Consider the following 16,358-nt stretch of genomic DNA (forward strand, 5'->3'; position numbering starts at 1 on the left):
AGCACAAAACCTGTTCATTTCAAACTTTAAAGTAGTTAATATTACACAAATTGTGTATATACAAATGTTATGGTAATACATATTTAAAAACTTAGTAGATAATTTTTTATAGAAACAAATAACGATTATATCGAACTCTATACATTCATCTTTGTGTTATGTTGTGCGAATCAGTTTGTATATCATGCTTGATTTTTATCCTCGTATTCAGAACTTTATAAACACGATAAATCCGGTTCAAAACATAAAAAACTAACAGGTGAGTTTCTCAAGTTTCGAAATAAAAATGACTTCGGAACTCAAGTAATGTTGTACCAACCATAGTAAACAGTAATAATTCGTTAGGGAAATTACACTCATCACAAGAGCGTCAGTTTACACATTCAACCTGCTGCGAACCACTTAAGCTGGAATGAATTTTCTGCACTTATAAAATAATAGCAGCAGATGTATCGATGGGTACTAAATAGACAGATGCTCCCTTGGGAACTTTATGTTTATAGAGTCTGGTTCCGAGATTACGAGAGCTGATGACGCGCGTTCAATTGTGATTAGACGACTTCGAGATAACCAACCTGGCGCCAACGAAACGTTAGGCTTGAACGCGTGAGTCACACACACAGTAACTAGTGTGACGAGAAAGCAGACGAGAGAATCAGCACCCAGGTGTAAGAAGCAGACACCGAAAACAGCTTAAAACCCTTCGAATTTCTAAGCACGTGCTGAATGAATTCGGTAGAGACATTCTAGGCTTAAAACTCGAAGAAAAACAATGAACATTAAATCGTCTTGTGTTTATTTCAAGAGGAATGTGTCCAGTGAATGCCTCTTTATTAATCTATTTGTTGTGTCAATCTTCGCCCACGCTGAACCAGCAAACGCGAACATTGGGCTCAGAGACCTGCAAGGTAAGACCTAGTCGTTTCTAACTTGTAGGTTACGAATAAAAAAGACGAAACTGATCAGAATTTGACTACTTTCGCTGATAGCGCAGAAATATTTGAGGTTCAAAGTTTATTCATCCTAATTTATATGTGATGATTTATTTATTAAATTTTGAACTTTAAACTTTTACCACAACGAGTTGTCCTAACTCAGTGACACAGCGGCATGTTTGCGGACGTTTACTCTTCAAACTCAGTTTTGATACCCGTGGTGGGAAGAGCACAGATAGCCTATTGTGTAGTTTTATGTTTAACTTCAAACGAACACAATATTTGTTTTGTTACAACATTCGCATGCATTCTCACGTATCCTTCTCATCTGTAGAAATAGGGTTAACTATGTTGCATGTTTTTCATTCTTTCGTATCCACGTGAAATATTACGCTGTATTTTTCATTTCGATATTTGGTGAACTTCGTGTGTGTGTAAGGGAAAGTGTTTGCTCCTGTAGTGCATTGAAAAGCACTACTCTAGAAACAAGATAATATAATTTAATGCAGTTGAAGCTATTTATTTGTATCAGGTAGTAAGTGTGTCTTGCAACAAAAGCGCTGAACTACTTGTAAAGCGCTATATTGTTGAGAGCGTAGCGTCTCCTGCTATTAAGCTGACCTGCAATTGAAGTACGCGTTGAAAATGTGGTTCACTTTTTTTAATTATCGGTATTTAGGTACCTTGGATGGACCTGGGAGGGTCAGGTACAACCTTGACTTCTTCCTTCCGCATTTTTATGGTGTTATTAGTATCTTATATATAGGCAGCTGTTAAATGGTGAATGCAATATAGAAAGGACTGTTTTCACAAACGTCCATGTATATGAATACAAACCCCCCAACCCCCTATCAGGCCACGCACATTATGTTCGAACGTTCATCATTTATATTTTAACACACTAGCTATATACATAGTCCATACACTCCAATGTTTTTTATTTTTTTGGCTAATTTTATGTGTATTTACATAAATACCTTTTGGATACAGTGTATTAAAAAACAACTGATGAATTAGGTAGGTTTAACAATAGGTGATATATTAATAAACTTATGGTACATATATAAGGGTGAAAGAAGCCTAGGATCATTTTCATCATGTATGATGTATAGATCTAGTTCGCTAAGACTTCGGTTTGATATAAGTTTATCTTAAAGCACGTGAATGATCTGATTAGAAGTCTGTATGTTTGTGTATTTATGTAGGAATTTACAGTTTGTTGAAAGGAAAACCTTGTGGGCGCTAGTGAATACTGTTTGTGTGGTTTAATTCTTTGTACAACAGTGGTCGAGACTGGACAAACGTATTCCATGATTGGTGTATGTGTTGTTGGTGTATTTTTAATATATTACTTTGGGTTGTTACTTTCAGGCCCGCCATGGCCAAGCGTGTTAAGGCGTGCGACTCATAATCTGAGGGTCGCGGGTTCGCATCCCCGTCACGCCAAACATTCTCGGCCTTTCAGCCGTGGAGGCGTTATAATGTGACGGTTAATCCCACTATTCGTTTGTAAAAGAGTAGTCCAAGAGTTGGCGGTGGGTGGTGATGACTAGCTGCCTTCCGTCTAGTCTTACACTGCTAAATTAGGGACGGCTAGCAAAGATAGCCCTCGAGTAGCTTTGTGCGAAATTCTAAAAACAAACAAGTTGTTACTTTGTATATTTTTAATATGTACGTTGGTGTTGTTACTTTGCATATTTTTAATATGTTACTTGGTGTTGCTACTTTGTATATTTTTAATATGTAAGTTGATGTTGTTACATTGTACATTTTTAATATGTTACTTGGTGTTGCTATTTTGTATATTTTTAATATGGTAAGTTGGTGTTGTTACTTTGTACATTTTTAATGTGTAAGTTGGTGTTGTTACTTTGTATATTTTTAATGTGTTAGTTGGTGTTGTTACTTTGTATATTTTTAATATGTTAGTTGGTGTTGTTCCTGTATTATTTCCTTACAGATTTCTAACTTGATTTAATATTTGTCAGATTTTTTTTGATATTTTATTTCTATATTTTTCCAGGTTAATTTTGCGTTACAAATTGAGACCAAGACGTTTGTTGATATAGCTAATTTGGAGAAATGTTCCGTTAGGATAGACTTTGGGGTTTATTTTAGTTAGTTTTGCCAGTACTAATATTTGTGTTTTTGGTGTATTAATTGTTATTTTATGAGGGCTGTAAATCTTTGATTACTGTTGATGACGTCTCTTGTCTCTTCCAAATAGTTACATCGTCTTCAAATTGTAATGTGAAACAGTAATTTTGAGCGTTTAATAGCATGTCTCTTAAATACATGATGAAGTATATGGGGCTAACTACCCCTCTTTGCGGTACACCTGCCTCAGGAGTTAAACATTCCGAGCAGATGCCCTCGACATTTACCCGACAATTTTGATTTTCTAGAAAGTTTGATAACTAGCGAGTAATTCCTCACGTTACTTCCATCTCTAACATATGTCAGATTGTATCCAAAGCCTTCACTAAATCGAGAAGACAAACAACCGTACATTATTTTTGTTAAATCTGTATATCTTGGTTTCCATCGATATAAATAAATGATTTGATGTTTGTCAATTTTTTTGAAATCGTTTTGTACTTACAAGTGACGTGATTCCAAATTTTTATATAGTCACAGTGGTCTGTATTATTAACCAGTGTAACCAGTAGTCTGCGGTATTAATCATTGTAACCAGTAGTCTATGATATTAATCAGTATATTCAGTGGTCTGTGGTACTAATAAGTATAACCAGTGGACTATGGTTTTAATCAGTATGACCAGTGGTCTCTGGTACTAATCAGTATAACCAGTGGTCTGTAGTATTAATCAGTATAACCAGTGGTCTCTGGTACTAATAAGTACAACCAGTGGTCTGCGATATTAATCATTGTAACCAGTGGTATGTGATATTAATCACTATAACCAGTGGTCCGTGGTACTAACAAGTTTAACCAGTGGTCTGTGGTACTAATAAGTATAACCAGTGGTCTGTGGTACTAATCAGTATAACCAATGGTCTGTGGTATTAATTATTATGACCACTGGTCTGTGGTGCTAATCATTATAACCAATGTTCTGTAATATTAATCATTATGACCACTGGCCTGTGGTACTAATAAGTATAACCAGTGGTCTGTGGTACTAATCAGTATAACCAGTGGTCTGCGGTATTAATCATTGTAACCAGTGGTATGTGATATTAATCACTATAACCAGTGGTCCGTGGTACTAATAAGTATAACCAGTGTTCTGTGGTATTAATCAGTATAACCGGTAGTCTGTGGTATCAATCAGTAAAACCAGTGGTCTACAGTAATAATCATTTTCTCGTCGCGTCAGAAGTAATAAGTTTGTAATGACGTATATTAAGCCTAATGGCTCAGCGGAGAGTCTGATAAAAACCATGTGGTGGGCAGAGTACGTGTAGCCCGTTCTGTATATTTGTGCTTAGCTTTAAACAAAGAAAATCTATACCCATTCATCCATAATTCAATGCTTATAAGTAGTGAGGCTTACCAATCATTACAACCGTTGTAGTTTCATAAAGTGACGGATATCCGTTATTATTTTGATTTTTACTGGTTACCACAAATTACTTCACGAAAAAGCATCTAACTCTTTCATATTACAACACATTATTGTATTATGCAACCTGATGAGCAGTTATATATTTCCATGTTAATGATCGGGCTTCGATACCTAAGGTGAGCAGATCACACATTATATACTGTATAGCTTTGTGCTTAACAATAAACAAACAAGTCGTTTGGTGTATCGAGAAAAAACTTGATGAAATTCATATTATTATATTTATTTGGCAGGGCGGCGGGTATGGAATATACAACACTAAACCCGGGTTTCGATGCCCGTTGTGAGCAAAACACCGATAGCCATTTGTGTTTAATTACAAACAAATAAAACTTTTCTGTGAATACGATAAAATAAAAATATATATCAATAACCTTGATACCATAAAATAGAAACTTACAAGGTAAGTACGATATATTGGTATTTTTACTAGATAATTTATAAGGTAAGTACGATATATTGGTGTTTTTACTCGATACTTTATAAGGTAAGTACGATATATTGGTATTTTTACTAGATAATTTATAAGGTAAGTACGATATATTGGTATTTTTACTCAATAATTTATAAGGTAAGTACGATATATTGGTATTTTTACTAGATAATTTATAAGGTAAGTACGATATATTGGTATTTTTACTCAATAATTTATAAGGTAAGTACGATATATTGGTATTTTTACTAGATAATTTATAGGGTAAGTGCGATATATTGGTATTTTTACTAGATAATTTATAAGGTAAGTACGATATATTGGTGTTTTTACTCGATAATTTATAAGGTAAGTACGATATATTGGTGTTTTTACTAGATAATTTATAAGGTAAGTACGATACATTGGTATTTTTACTCTGTAATTTATAAGGTAAGTACGATATATTGGTATTTTTACTAGATAATTTATAAGGTAAGTACAATATATTGGTGTTTTTACTCGATAATTTATAAGGTAAGTACGATATATTGGTATTTTTACTAGATAATTTATAAGGTAAGTGCGATATATTGGTATTTTTACTCGATAATTTATAAGGTAAGTACGATATATTGGTATTTTTACTCAATAATTTATAAGGTAAGTACAATATATTGGTGTTTTTACTAGATAATTTATAAGGTAAGTACGATATATTGGTGTTTTTACTAGATAATTTATAAGGTAAGTACGATATATTGGTGTTTTTACTCGATACTTTATAAGGTAAGTACGATATATTGGTATTTTTACTAGATAATTTATAAGGTAAGTACGATATATTGGTATTTTTACTCAATAATTTATAAGGTAAGTACGATATATTGGTATTTTTACTAGATAATTTATAGGGTAAGTGCGATATATTGGTATTTTTACTAGATAATTTATAAGGTAAGTACGATATATTGGTGTTTTTACTCGATAATTTATAAGGTAAGTACGATATATTGGTGTTTTTACTAGATAATTTATAAGGTAAGTACGATATATTGGTGTTTTTACTCAATAATTTATAAGGTAAGTACGATATATTGGTACTTTTACTAGATAATTTATAAGGTAAGTACAATATATTGGTGTTTTTACTAGATAATTTATAAGGTAAGTACGATATATTGGTGTTTTTACTGGATAATTTATAAGGTAAATTACGATATATTGGTGTTTTACTCGATACTTTATAAGGTAAGAATGATATATTGGTATTTTTTACTAGATAATTTATAAGGTAAATTACGATATATTGGTATTTTTTACTCAATAATTTATAAGGTAAGTTTTGATATATTGGTATTTTTACTAGATAATTATATAGGGTAAGTGCGATATATTGGTATTTTTTACTAGATAATTTATAAGGTAAGTACGATATATTGGTGTTTTTACTCGATAATTTATAAGGTAAGTACGATATATTGGTGTTTTTACTAGATAATTTATAAGGTAAGTACGATACATTGGTATTTTTACTCTATAATTTATAAGGTAAGTACGATATATTGGTATTTTTACTAGATAATTTATAAGGTAAGTACAATATATTGGTGTTTTTACTCGATAATTTATAAGGTAAGTACGATATATTGGTATTTTTACTAGATAATTTATAAGGTAAGTGCGATATATTGGTATTTTTACTCGATAATTTATAAGGTAAGTACGATATATTGGTATTTTTACTCAATAATTTATAGGGTAAGTACGATATATTGGTGTTTTTACTAGATAATTTATAAGGTAAGTACGATATATTGGTGTTTTTACTCTGTAATTTATAAGGTAAGTACGATATATTGGTATTTTTACTAGATAATTTATAAGGTAAGTACGATATATTGGTGTTTTTACTCAATAATTTATAAGGTAAGTATGACATATTGGTGTTTTTACTAGATAATTTATAAGGTAAGTACGATATATTGGTGTTTTTACTCAATAATTTATAAGGTAAGTACGATATATTGGTATTTTTAATAGATAATTTATAAGGTAAGTACGATATATTGGAATTTTTACTAGATAATTTATAAAGTAAGTACGATATATTGGTGTTTTTACTCGATAATTTATAAGGTAAGTACGATATATTGGTATTTTTACTAGATAATTTATAAGGTAAGTACGATATATTGGTGTTTTTACTCGATAATTTATAAGGTAAGTACGATATATTGGTATTTTTACTAGATAATTGATAAGGTAAGTACGATATATTGGTGTTTTTACTAGATAATTTATAAGGTAAGTACGATATATTGGTGGTTTTACTAGATAATTTTTAAGGTAAGTACGATATATTGGTGTTTTCACTCAATAATTTATAAGGTAAGTACGATATATTGGTATTTTTACTAGATAATTTATAAGGTAAGTACGATATATTGGTATTTTTACTAGATAATTTATAAAGTAAGCAACGATATATTGGTGTTTTTTACTCGATAATTTATAAGGTAAGTACGATATATAGGTATTTTTACTCGATAATTTATAAGGTAAGTACGATATATTGGTGGTTTTACTAGATAATGTTTAAGGTAAGTACGATATATTGGTATTGTTACTAGATAATTTATAAGGTAAGTACGATATATTGGTATTTTTACTAGATAATTTATAAAGTAAGTACGATATATTGGTTTTTTTACTCGATAATTAATAAGGTAAGTACGATATATTGGTATTTTTACTAGATAATTTATGAGGTAAGTACGATATATTGGTATTTTTAGTAGATAATTTATAAGGTAAGTACGATACATTGGTATTTTTACTCTGTAATTTATAAGGTAAGTACGATATATTGGTATTTTTACTAGATAATTTATAAGGTAAGTACGATATATTGGCGTTTTTACTAGATAATTTATAAAATAAATACAATATATGTTACTTAAGAATGCTTTTAATTTTCTTAGATGTAGTTACTTTATACAAGGTTATGACACTTTATACTAAATTGTTTTAGATGCATTTTAAAATTTTAAAAGCAACACTATTAGATTTACTGATAAATTAAAAATGGTGTTTATTATAGTTCTAACTGTGTAGTTGTATTCTCCATTGTTCACAGCTCTTGCTGCTTGTATCAAATTTCCTAATTCAATATTCTTATGTCTAATCCGTTTTCTAATATCATCCAGCCAGGTGAGCTTCTCACTCAAGTTCTTCGTTTAGTTATACCCATGAGAATGTGTACTCGCCTTTCCTCACATCTCATTTTGCACCCGAAGTACCTTCTCAGTTTCGTAAACAGGTTGAGCAATTCTTTCTGCACGTTTCGAAACTTTCTTACCTTTTATCGTCATTCGTAGATAATGTCATATTTTAAATGTTTCTGTCGTTTTGTTTCCGCAAATAGGGTCCATGTGTTCATCCTTACAGTAGGAACAACCATATCTAACATTGTAATAGTCACATATTCAGCTCTAATTGGGATCTCTCTTGAACGGTTCTTAAAGATTAAAGAGAGCTGTTTTCGTCTTTCACCTAATTTCTAGTCAACTGTTGTCATCCTTCGCCTGAACTCTGATAAACTAATGTTATCCTTCCTGTAACTAATTGTTGACATCACCAACGAGATTCGTTCTTAAATAAACAAAACGCCTCATCCTATTCCTACTTCTTACTTTCAACTTCTATGTATATTTTGAGAGAGTCGTGAAATTATCGCTGTGTAATGTTTAACTCAATTAACAATGACTTTTAGCAGCACTACTCAGGTGTTAGTGTTTACCTGTATTAAGGATGACTTTTAGCAGTACTACTCAGGTGTTAGTGTTTACCTATATTAAAGGTTTCTTTTAGCAGTACTACTGAAGTGTTAGTGTTTACCTATATTAAAGGTGACTTTTAGTAGTACTGCTCAAGTGTTAGTATTTACCTGTATTAAAGGTGAGTGATGTATTAACTAGGTGTTTAATTTCCTTTAAAGGCTCTGCTGGAAAACTGTCTATACTGTAATGTTAAATATCTAATGGTTTGTCGAATTTCTCTCTGATTCCAGAACAGATGTACCTTTCTTTGTTAATTAAGTTTACTACCTCGTATAGCTTTAAGTGATCAAATAAAGTCTAGACTCCTCGTTTGGATATTACGAACTCGATGATTTTTACTTTTTATGTAAATTAGTTTATATGTATCTTTTACCTGTTTTATGTGACAAGCTACTTTAATAATTATTTCATGGATATTTTGATGTCTAGATAATGTTGCACTCGTAACTTGAATAATATTCAGGTTACACTTAAAGCCCCTACCCTCACTTCCACAGTGGCTGGCTTACCAGTAGACTGGAGGGCTTACATGCCGACAATCGAGTAGGGCACAGTGCAGATAATCTATTGGGTAGTTCTGCCCTTAAACACACAGAAACAAAATTATATTTAGGAAATATATCATATTTGGCTAATATTGTATATTATATAAAAGTTATATTTAGAATCACATTAAGGTAATCTTTTATTTTAATAATAATAATTTATGTGGCACTTCAATAATATTTAAACCAGTATCTGAAACAAAGCTAATTTATTCCATGTCGAACAATGTAACACAACCACCTTTCTGGGGGAAGAGGATGTGAAGAAAGACATTATTATTAGCCTGCTAAGGCCCCGGCATGGCCAGGTGGTTAAAACACTCGACTCGTATTCAGAAGGTCATGGGTTCGAATCCCCGTCGCACCAAACTTGCTCGCCCTTTCAGCCGTGGGGGCGTTATATTGTGACAGTCAATCTCACTATTCGTTGCTAAAAAAGTAGGCCAAGAGTTGGCGGTGGGTGGTGAAGACTAGCTGCTTTCCCTTTAGTATTACACTGCTAAATTAGGGACGGCTAGTGCATATAGCCTTCGAGTAACTTTGGGCGAAATTCAAAACAAACCAGGAGTCGAAGGTATTGGATAGAAACTTTAAAGCCATAGTTTATTAAATTTCTTTATTTGCATAAAAATTCTCAGGTTTCTACAGTATTACGAATAGAAGAAGAGAATCCCCGGTCTCTCAGCGGAAAGTTTGAGGGCTATCACGCTAGAAACCAAAATCTGGGTTTTGAAAACGCGTGGTAGACATAGCATGGTAGCCAATAGCGTAAGTTTGGGCTATAAAAAAATCGAAGAAACCCTTTTTATGTTAAATGTACAAGACATTACGAGGTTCATACTAATATGTAAATCTGTTCCTATATGACACGATTATCTCAACGTTACTTTGTTAACCGATACGTCATACTACATTCATGATGCTAAGAACATACATAAAAATCATTCTAACACAAAACCCTATAACGCGATTGCTTTAGAAAGATGGACCTTTCTCCAACAGGCCCCTGATGAAGAAATGACCATCTTTCAAATCTCCAACAGGTTTCTGATGAAGAAATGACCATCTTTCAAATCTCTAACGGGCTCCTGATGAAGAAATGCCCATCTGTCGAACCTTCAACAGGTTTCTGATGAAGAAATGCCCATCTGTCGAATCTCCAACAGGTTTCTGATGAATAAATGTCCATCTTTCAAATGTCTAACAGGCTCCTGATGAAGAAGGGTCTACGTTTCGAAAGCACTCGGGTTAAAGGGTTTTGTATTTTCATGTTATGCTGAGTTAAATAATGGGCCAAAATTAATTAGACTTTATCCAAAGGATTTGAAAAATCAAGTGTTTATAGATTCATGAACCACAAAATACATGTATGTGTGTTGCAATGTATTTAGCGAAAGTTGTTGCTCTTAGTAAATTTGCTCATATGTTTGACTTGAGGTTTATGTAAAAACAATAGAAATTTGATACAAAGAGACAAAAGATTTTCATACAGTTCACTAGTTGTTGCTCAAGTTTTCCGCATGGGGAACTTGATATTTTCAATCAAGATGACACCTTTGATTCACATGAGCTAAATAACCAGATGAGAGGTCTTTTAGGTTCAAGCACAGCTTTTTCTGATTTGGATTTTCTGACCATAGAGAGAGCAACAAGTCAAAAGCTTCTTTCTCATATAGAGCTAATCTTAACAAAATAGCCAAATGGAATGCCATAGTTATAAAGCATCCACAATCGAAAGAGTTGAGCATTTTCAGGATCACATTGCGGCTCGAAACCTAACATTGCGGTACGCATCCCAGTAAACTAACTATCAGGTCATGCCTAGCCCTTCATTAGTAGTGGGGTACTGTCAATATGATTTGTTTGTTTTAAATTTCGCGCAAAACTACACTAGGGACTATCTGCATTAACCGTCCATAATTTAATAATTGTAGTTTAGAACGAAGACAGTTACTCAATACCATCTTCCGCCAACTCTTGGGCTACTCTTTTATCAGCGAATAGTGGGATTGACTGGAAATTATAACGCTCCACGGCTGAAAGGGCGACCAAAGTCGGTAACAGGGATTTGAACCCGCGATCCTCAGATTGCAAGTACCGATGTAAAAGTAACGTCTGTAAAAGGGAACCAACATCGACTGGAATTGGCCCGGCATGGTCACGTGGTTAAGGCGTTTGGCTCGTAATCCGAAGGTCGCGGGTTCGAATCCCGGTCGTACCAAATATGCTTGCCCTCCCAGCCGTGGAGGCATTATAATGTAACGGTCAATCCCACTATTCGTTGGTAAAAGAGTAGCCCAGGAGTTGGCGGTGGGTGGTGATGACTCGCTGCATTCCCTCTAGTCTTACACTGCTAAATTAGGGACGGCTAGCGCAGATAGCCCTGGAGTAGCTTTGCGCGAAATTCAAAAAACATCGACTGGAAGTTAAGTTGCTGGTAATTTTGAAATCTTATCAGATAATATGCGCGACACGTTTTCTTTGTTTTTTTTGTTTCTTTAGTTTTATGTATAAATCTCTTATTTTCATTTTCAAACCAAAAGCATAAGAATGTCATGTCCGATGGAAGTTATTGTAACTTTTTTTTCTCTTTAAAAGTTCTCAATGTATTTCCTCGGAGCAATGCCCGTTCTTGCGCAGTGTATTTGAAAGAGTCATTTGTAAACTTTGACTGAAGTGACATGAGCCTACTCGAGATTCTCTAAAGGGAAGTCCACCTTATACAGCCTGATGATAGAAATTAAATATATTTTCAGGTTCGATAATTGCTAGATACTGTACATAATGTTCATCCAAGTTTTTGTGATGTTGTCTGTGACGTAAGCTTCCTTCCAGGGGTGCACACTAATACAATCAGTCTTCGTAAGTCAACTTCATATATCTAATTACTGTCCCTCCTTCGCAGAACAAATTAGATTTCTATGGGACATTTATTAATCTCCTTCTTGCTGTGCCAGAGTAAAATTGGGGACTCACGTCGCACAGTTCTAATGAAACTTTGTTGATGAACGACAGAAGGAAGCCACATTGATTTGTATTAATTTTCTGTATAACCCACAGGCGAGAGTATATTTGCCCTCTGGGGGATCATTTGCACGTGTATATGTCTTCATGTACCTACATTTAGGGAAATAAATCACAGATTCAATAATCAAAGTGTTATTATCTCTTCGTCTTAGCTTTTACCGTTCACCGATGTGACAACGCTAAAATCAGAGGTTCGATTCCCTGTGGTGCTATGTCCAAATCAAGGAATCGAACCGCTGCTTTTATCTGCTTCTTTGGTACTTGTTTTTGATTCCTTCCTATCCGGTGTTAGAGCATAGCAGTATGTCCGCGGACTTACAACTCTAGAAACCGGGTTTCAATACCCGTAGTGGACAGAGCACAGATAGCCAATTCTGTGGCTTTGTGCTCAACTTCAAACAAAGAATGCTAAGGCTGCATTCACATCACATTTTCTTATGTTCTCTCACTACGTCCATCCACCTTTTATTTGGTTGTTTGTTTGTTTTTAAATTTCGCACAAAGCTACTCAGTGGCTATCTGTGCTAGCCGTCCCTAATTTAACAGTGTAAGACTAGAAGGAAGGCAGCTAGTCATCACCACCCACCGCCAACTCTTGGGATACACTTTTACCAACGAATAGTGGGATTGACCGTAACATTATAACGCCCCCACGACTGAAAGGGCGAGCATGTTTGGCGCGATGGGGATGCGAACCTACGACCCTCAGTTTACGAGTCTTAACGCCTTAACACGCTTGGCCATGCCGGGTCCCTTTTATTTGGTCTTCCTATGGTCCGCTTGCTTCTAACATAACTGATTTCAAGTCCAGTTACAAAATGATTTAAATGTAACAAAACTATCTTACAGTTTAAGTTTATGACAGTCAGATTTGGGCCCGGCATGGCCAGGTGGGCTAAGGCGTTCGACTCAAATCTGAGAGTCTTGGGTTCGAATCCCCCTCGTACCAAATATGTTCGCCATTTCAGCCGTGGGGGCGTTATAATGTGACGGTCAATTCCACTATTCGTTGGTAAAAGAGTAGCCCAAGAGTTGACAGTGTGTGGTGATGACTAGCTGCCTTCACGCTAGTCTTACACAGCTCAGTTAGGGACGTGAAATTCAAACCAAACCTGTCCTGTATGTGTAACCCCGTAATATAATATATTTTCTGACATTATGAGCTCTACTAGTGACCAACATTCGACCTTGTTCTTTTATGAACTGCTAAACACCATGAGCGACCCACACGTGATATGGAACTCACTAATAACGTTGTCTGGTTTGGTGTAAGACTTTATGTATTCGTTTTTATTTCTTGGCTGATGGCATGATATTGAGATTGAATTATTCCGAAGGTAGATTTGTGTTTTATTCTTCCATAAGATTATAGTAAATAGCAGGCTGGTATTTAAAGCTCTATCAAAGTGAGTCCCTACTAAGAGTAAGCACGACAAATGTTGGTTCTGAGTTACTTGTTTCTTTGTTTAGAACAAAATCACAATGGTCAATCTGTTGTATTCACTGCAGGGTATTGAACTCCGGAGTTTAGCGTTATAGATCCCAATACTTCCGCGTGGGTTTTGAGAAGTGAATTCAACAACAAATACTCGGAGGTGTGAGAGAGTACGAATAAACCGAGAGAAGCGAAAGAAGAAAGTAATATACTGCCAGTAAGAAACAAAACCTATTTCTCTTGATTACCAGCAATAAATAGCACTGTGCAATGTTTACAATAACAATAAGTACAAGGTAAATAAGACAAAAAGTAAAGCAAAGCGCGAGTGCAGCACAGTCATAACATCATGTTGAAAAGCAATGGGTGGTATTGGTTGGTAGCAACCTTCCCAATTTTCCCTTGAATAGAGCAAATAACCTTTGTCTGAGAAAATGGAAAGCTATACACCTGAGTCACCAACTACAGAGGTGCCAACTTGTCTGCTGCCATACCACCTGGCGCCGAGCTATGATCGTTTCCATGACAACGAAACTACTCGAGCGTCTGTTGATGTCGTTCTTGCTCACTCTAACGTGCTGAATAAAGCAGTTACGACAGTTCTTTAGTAAATATATTTCCTGACACGTGCGTAAAGCAGGGCTACTCTGGCTGTTTGAAATAAGGTTGTAGGATAGGGAGCTGGGGGGGAATGTAATTGAACAGGGACGTAGCAACAAGTTCAGTTTTTTTTCTAATGTACACGTATATCAAATTGGTTCATCAGAAATGGTTAATTTTGTTTCAAAATGTATAAATAGGAAACAAAAATGAAGCAGAAATATATTAATAATTTGCCACTGACATAGGAAAGCTTGTTCAAAAAAAGATTAAACGTTATTGCTAAAGAAACTAGCATAGGTGTTCATCAGGTTCTCTTCACTTTAAAAACATTGTTCTACTAGAGCCGTTTATTACATTTGATTTAACATTTTAATCTAGCAGTTGAACGTTCTAGGCTTATATATATATTTCAAAGACCACTGAATGAGAGGAGATTTCTCACACAAAATGTCTGTGTTTAGGGCTCCAGATGGTTTCTTTTAGGGCATGAGGATATTTAGGGAGGATATTCTGTGGTACAACGGTGTGTCTACAGACTCGCACCACTCGAAAGCAGGTTTCGATACCCGTGGTGGGCGGAGTACAGATAAGCCTTTGTGTTTTTAATTCGAACCAATTGTAATATTGCGGTAATTGCTCGAGATAACGTTAGTTTTATATGTTTTATTATTTGCTTATGTTTAAAATTCACCAATCACGAGGAAAATACGACGTGACCTAGAGACGATGACAAATCTTTTCACATCCAACAGAACTATGAGTATCGAAGATTGTGGACAAGAATGTTAGTGAAATGGCTACCATTTGGGTGTTGTAATACAAGTAACGTTTCGAATAAAGATCGTTTGGAAGAAGAATAGCTCTGTGTGTTTCCCACAATGCATCACTGATTAAACGATTCAAGGCAACTCAGTAATCTGTTGATAATTGTCAAAAACAGTATAAAACACCTTACCGCCTGTCAACGACATCTTTGTCGTATTTATATACGCAACTGTTAGACTGCTGGTACGCCCTCATGGTAGATGTTGGCTATCGATTTTCGTTATATTCTATTCAATTTTCCGTGTGTAAATGCTGTTTATCTGGCCAAGCATCCCGTTCAAACTACAGGTTTGATAACTAATTTTTACACAAAAAATATTGTAATATTATATTTATTTTAGACATGTAGCACATCAAAATACAAATTTTTAATTTTATAAACTTTTTCAGTGGACTTGGCACATAGCTCAACGTGGCTTTGCTATAAAACAAGCAAACAAATCTTTTATAAACACAGATACAATTGCAATGACCGATTAACGCACACTTCTCCAGTCGAATAGTGGTTCATACCATCATCCATAAAATGATTAAAAACTAGACCACTTATTCTAAACAGGACTTTAAAAGTTATCCATAGTTGTTTTTTTTTCTGGTACAAAGGTTGCCACGTAGGCTTGGGCGAATTAGTTTAATATATCAAAACTACTTAATTCGAACTACGTATCAAGTGGTCTTGGTATATTAAGACTCCTTCGTTCAAGCCTTTACATAACTCACTTATGTGGTATATTACGTCGTTAAGTCTGAAAATGTGAGTCATTATTGTCAAACTTACACGAACCTTGTAACATATGGTCCTCAGTTATCCATATAATGGTGCAATATATATATATATATTTCAAAATGGCTGCATGCAATTGCTCAAAGCTGTTTCGTTTCGTTGAGTTTTCATAATATAAATGCGTCTCATTTCAAAACCTGTAGCGTAATTTTGTAAACTTAACTTAATATGCTTGAAACCAAATTTATCGTTATTTGTCAAGGAGACGAACATGGTGTTTGATATAAGAAATTCAAGAACTGTTGTTAAATGTCAAAGCATTAGTTGTTGAAATGAATCTACGTAGACTTATAAAGCGACAAGAAATGAAGGTAATAAGACCAGTGCCAGGTCTTCCTTTGATTTTGATGTAAAATACTTT

General features: G+C 34.4%; 1 protein-coding gene across 1 annotated transcript in view; it reads left to right on the forward strand.

Moving 5' to 3' along the window:
* Window positions 1–583: 583 nt before the first annotated feature.
* LOC143243535 (uncharacterized) overlaps window positions 584–16,358 on the forward strand; it is an 84,288-nt gene continuing 68,513 nt past the window's right edge. Inside the window, exon 1 of the mRNA XM_076487281.1 lies at window positions 584–908. Coding sequence (XP_076343396.1) covers window positions 773–908 — 136 coding nt within the window. The 5' untranslated portion in view covers window positions 584–772. The remainder of the gene's footprint in view (window positions 909–16,358) is intronic.

The sequence above is a fragment of the Tachypleus tridentatus genome, chromosome 2, assembly GCF_004210375.1.
Source record: "Tachypleus tridentatus isolate NWPU-2018 chromosome 2, ASM421037v1, whole genome shotgun sequence".
Classification (NCBI taxonomy): domain Eukaryota; kingdom Metazoa; phylum Arthropoda; class Merostomata; order Xiphosura; family Limulidae; genus Tachypleus; species Tachypleus tridentatus.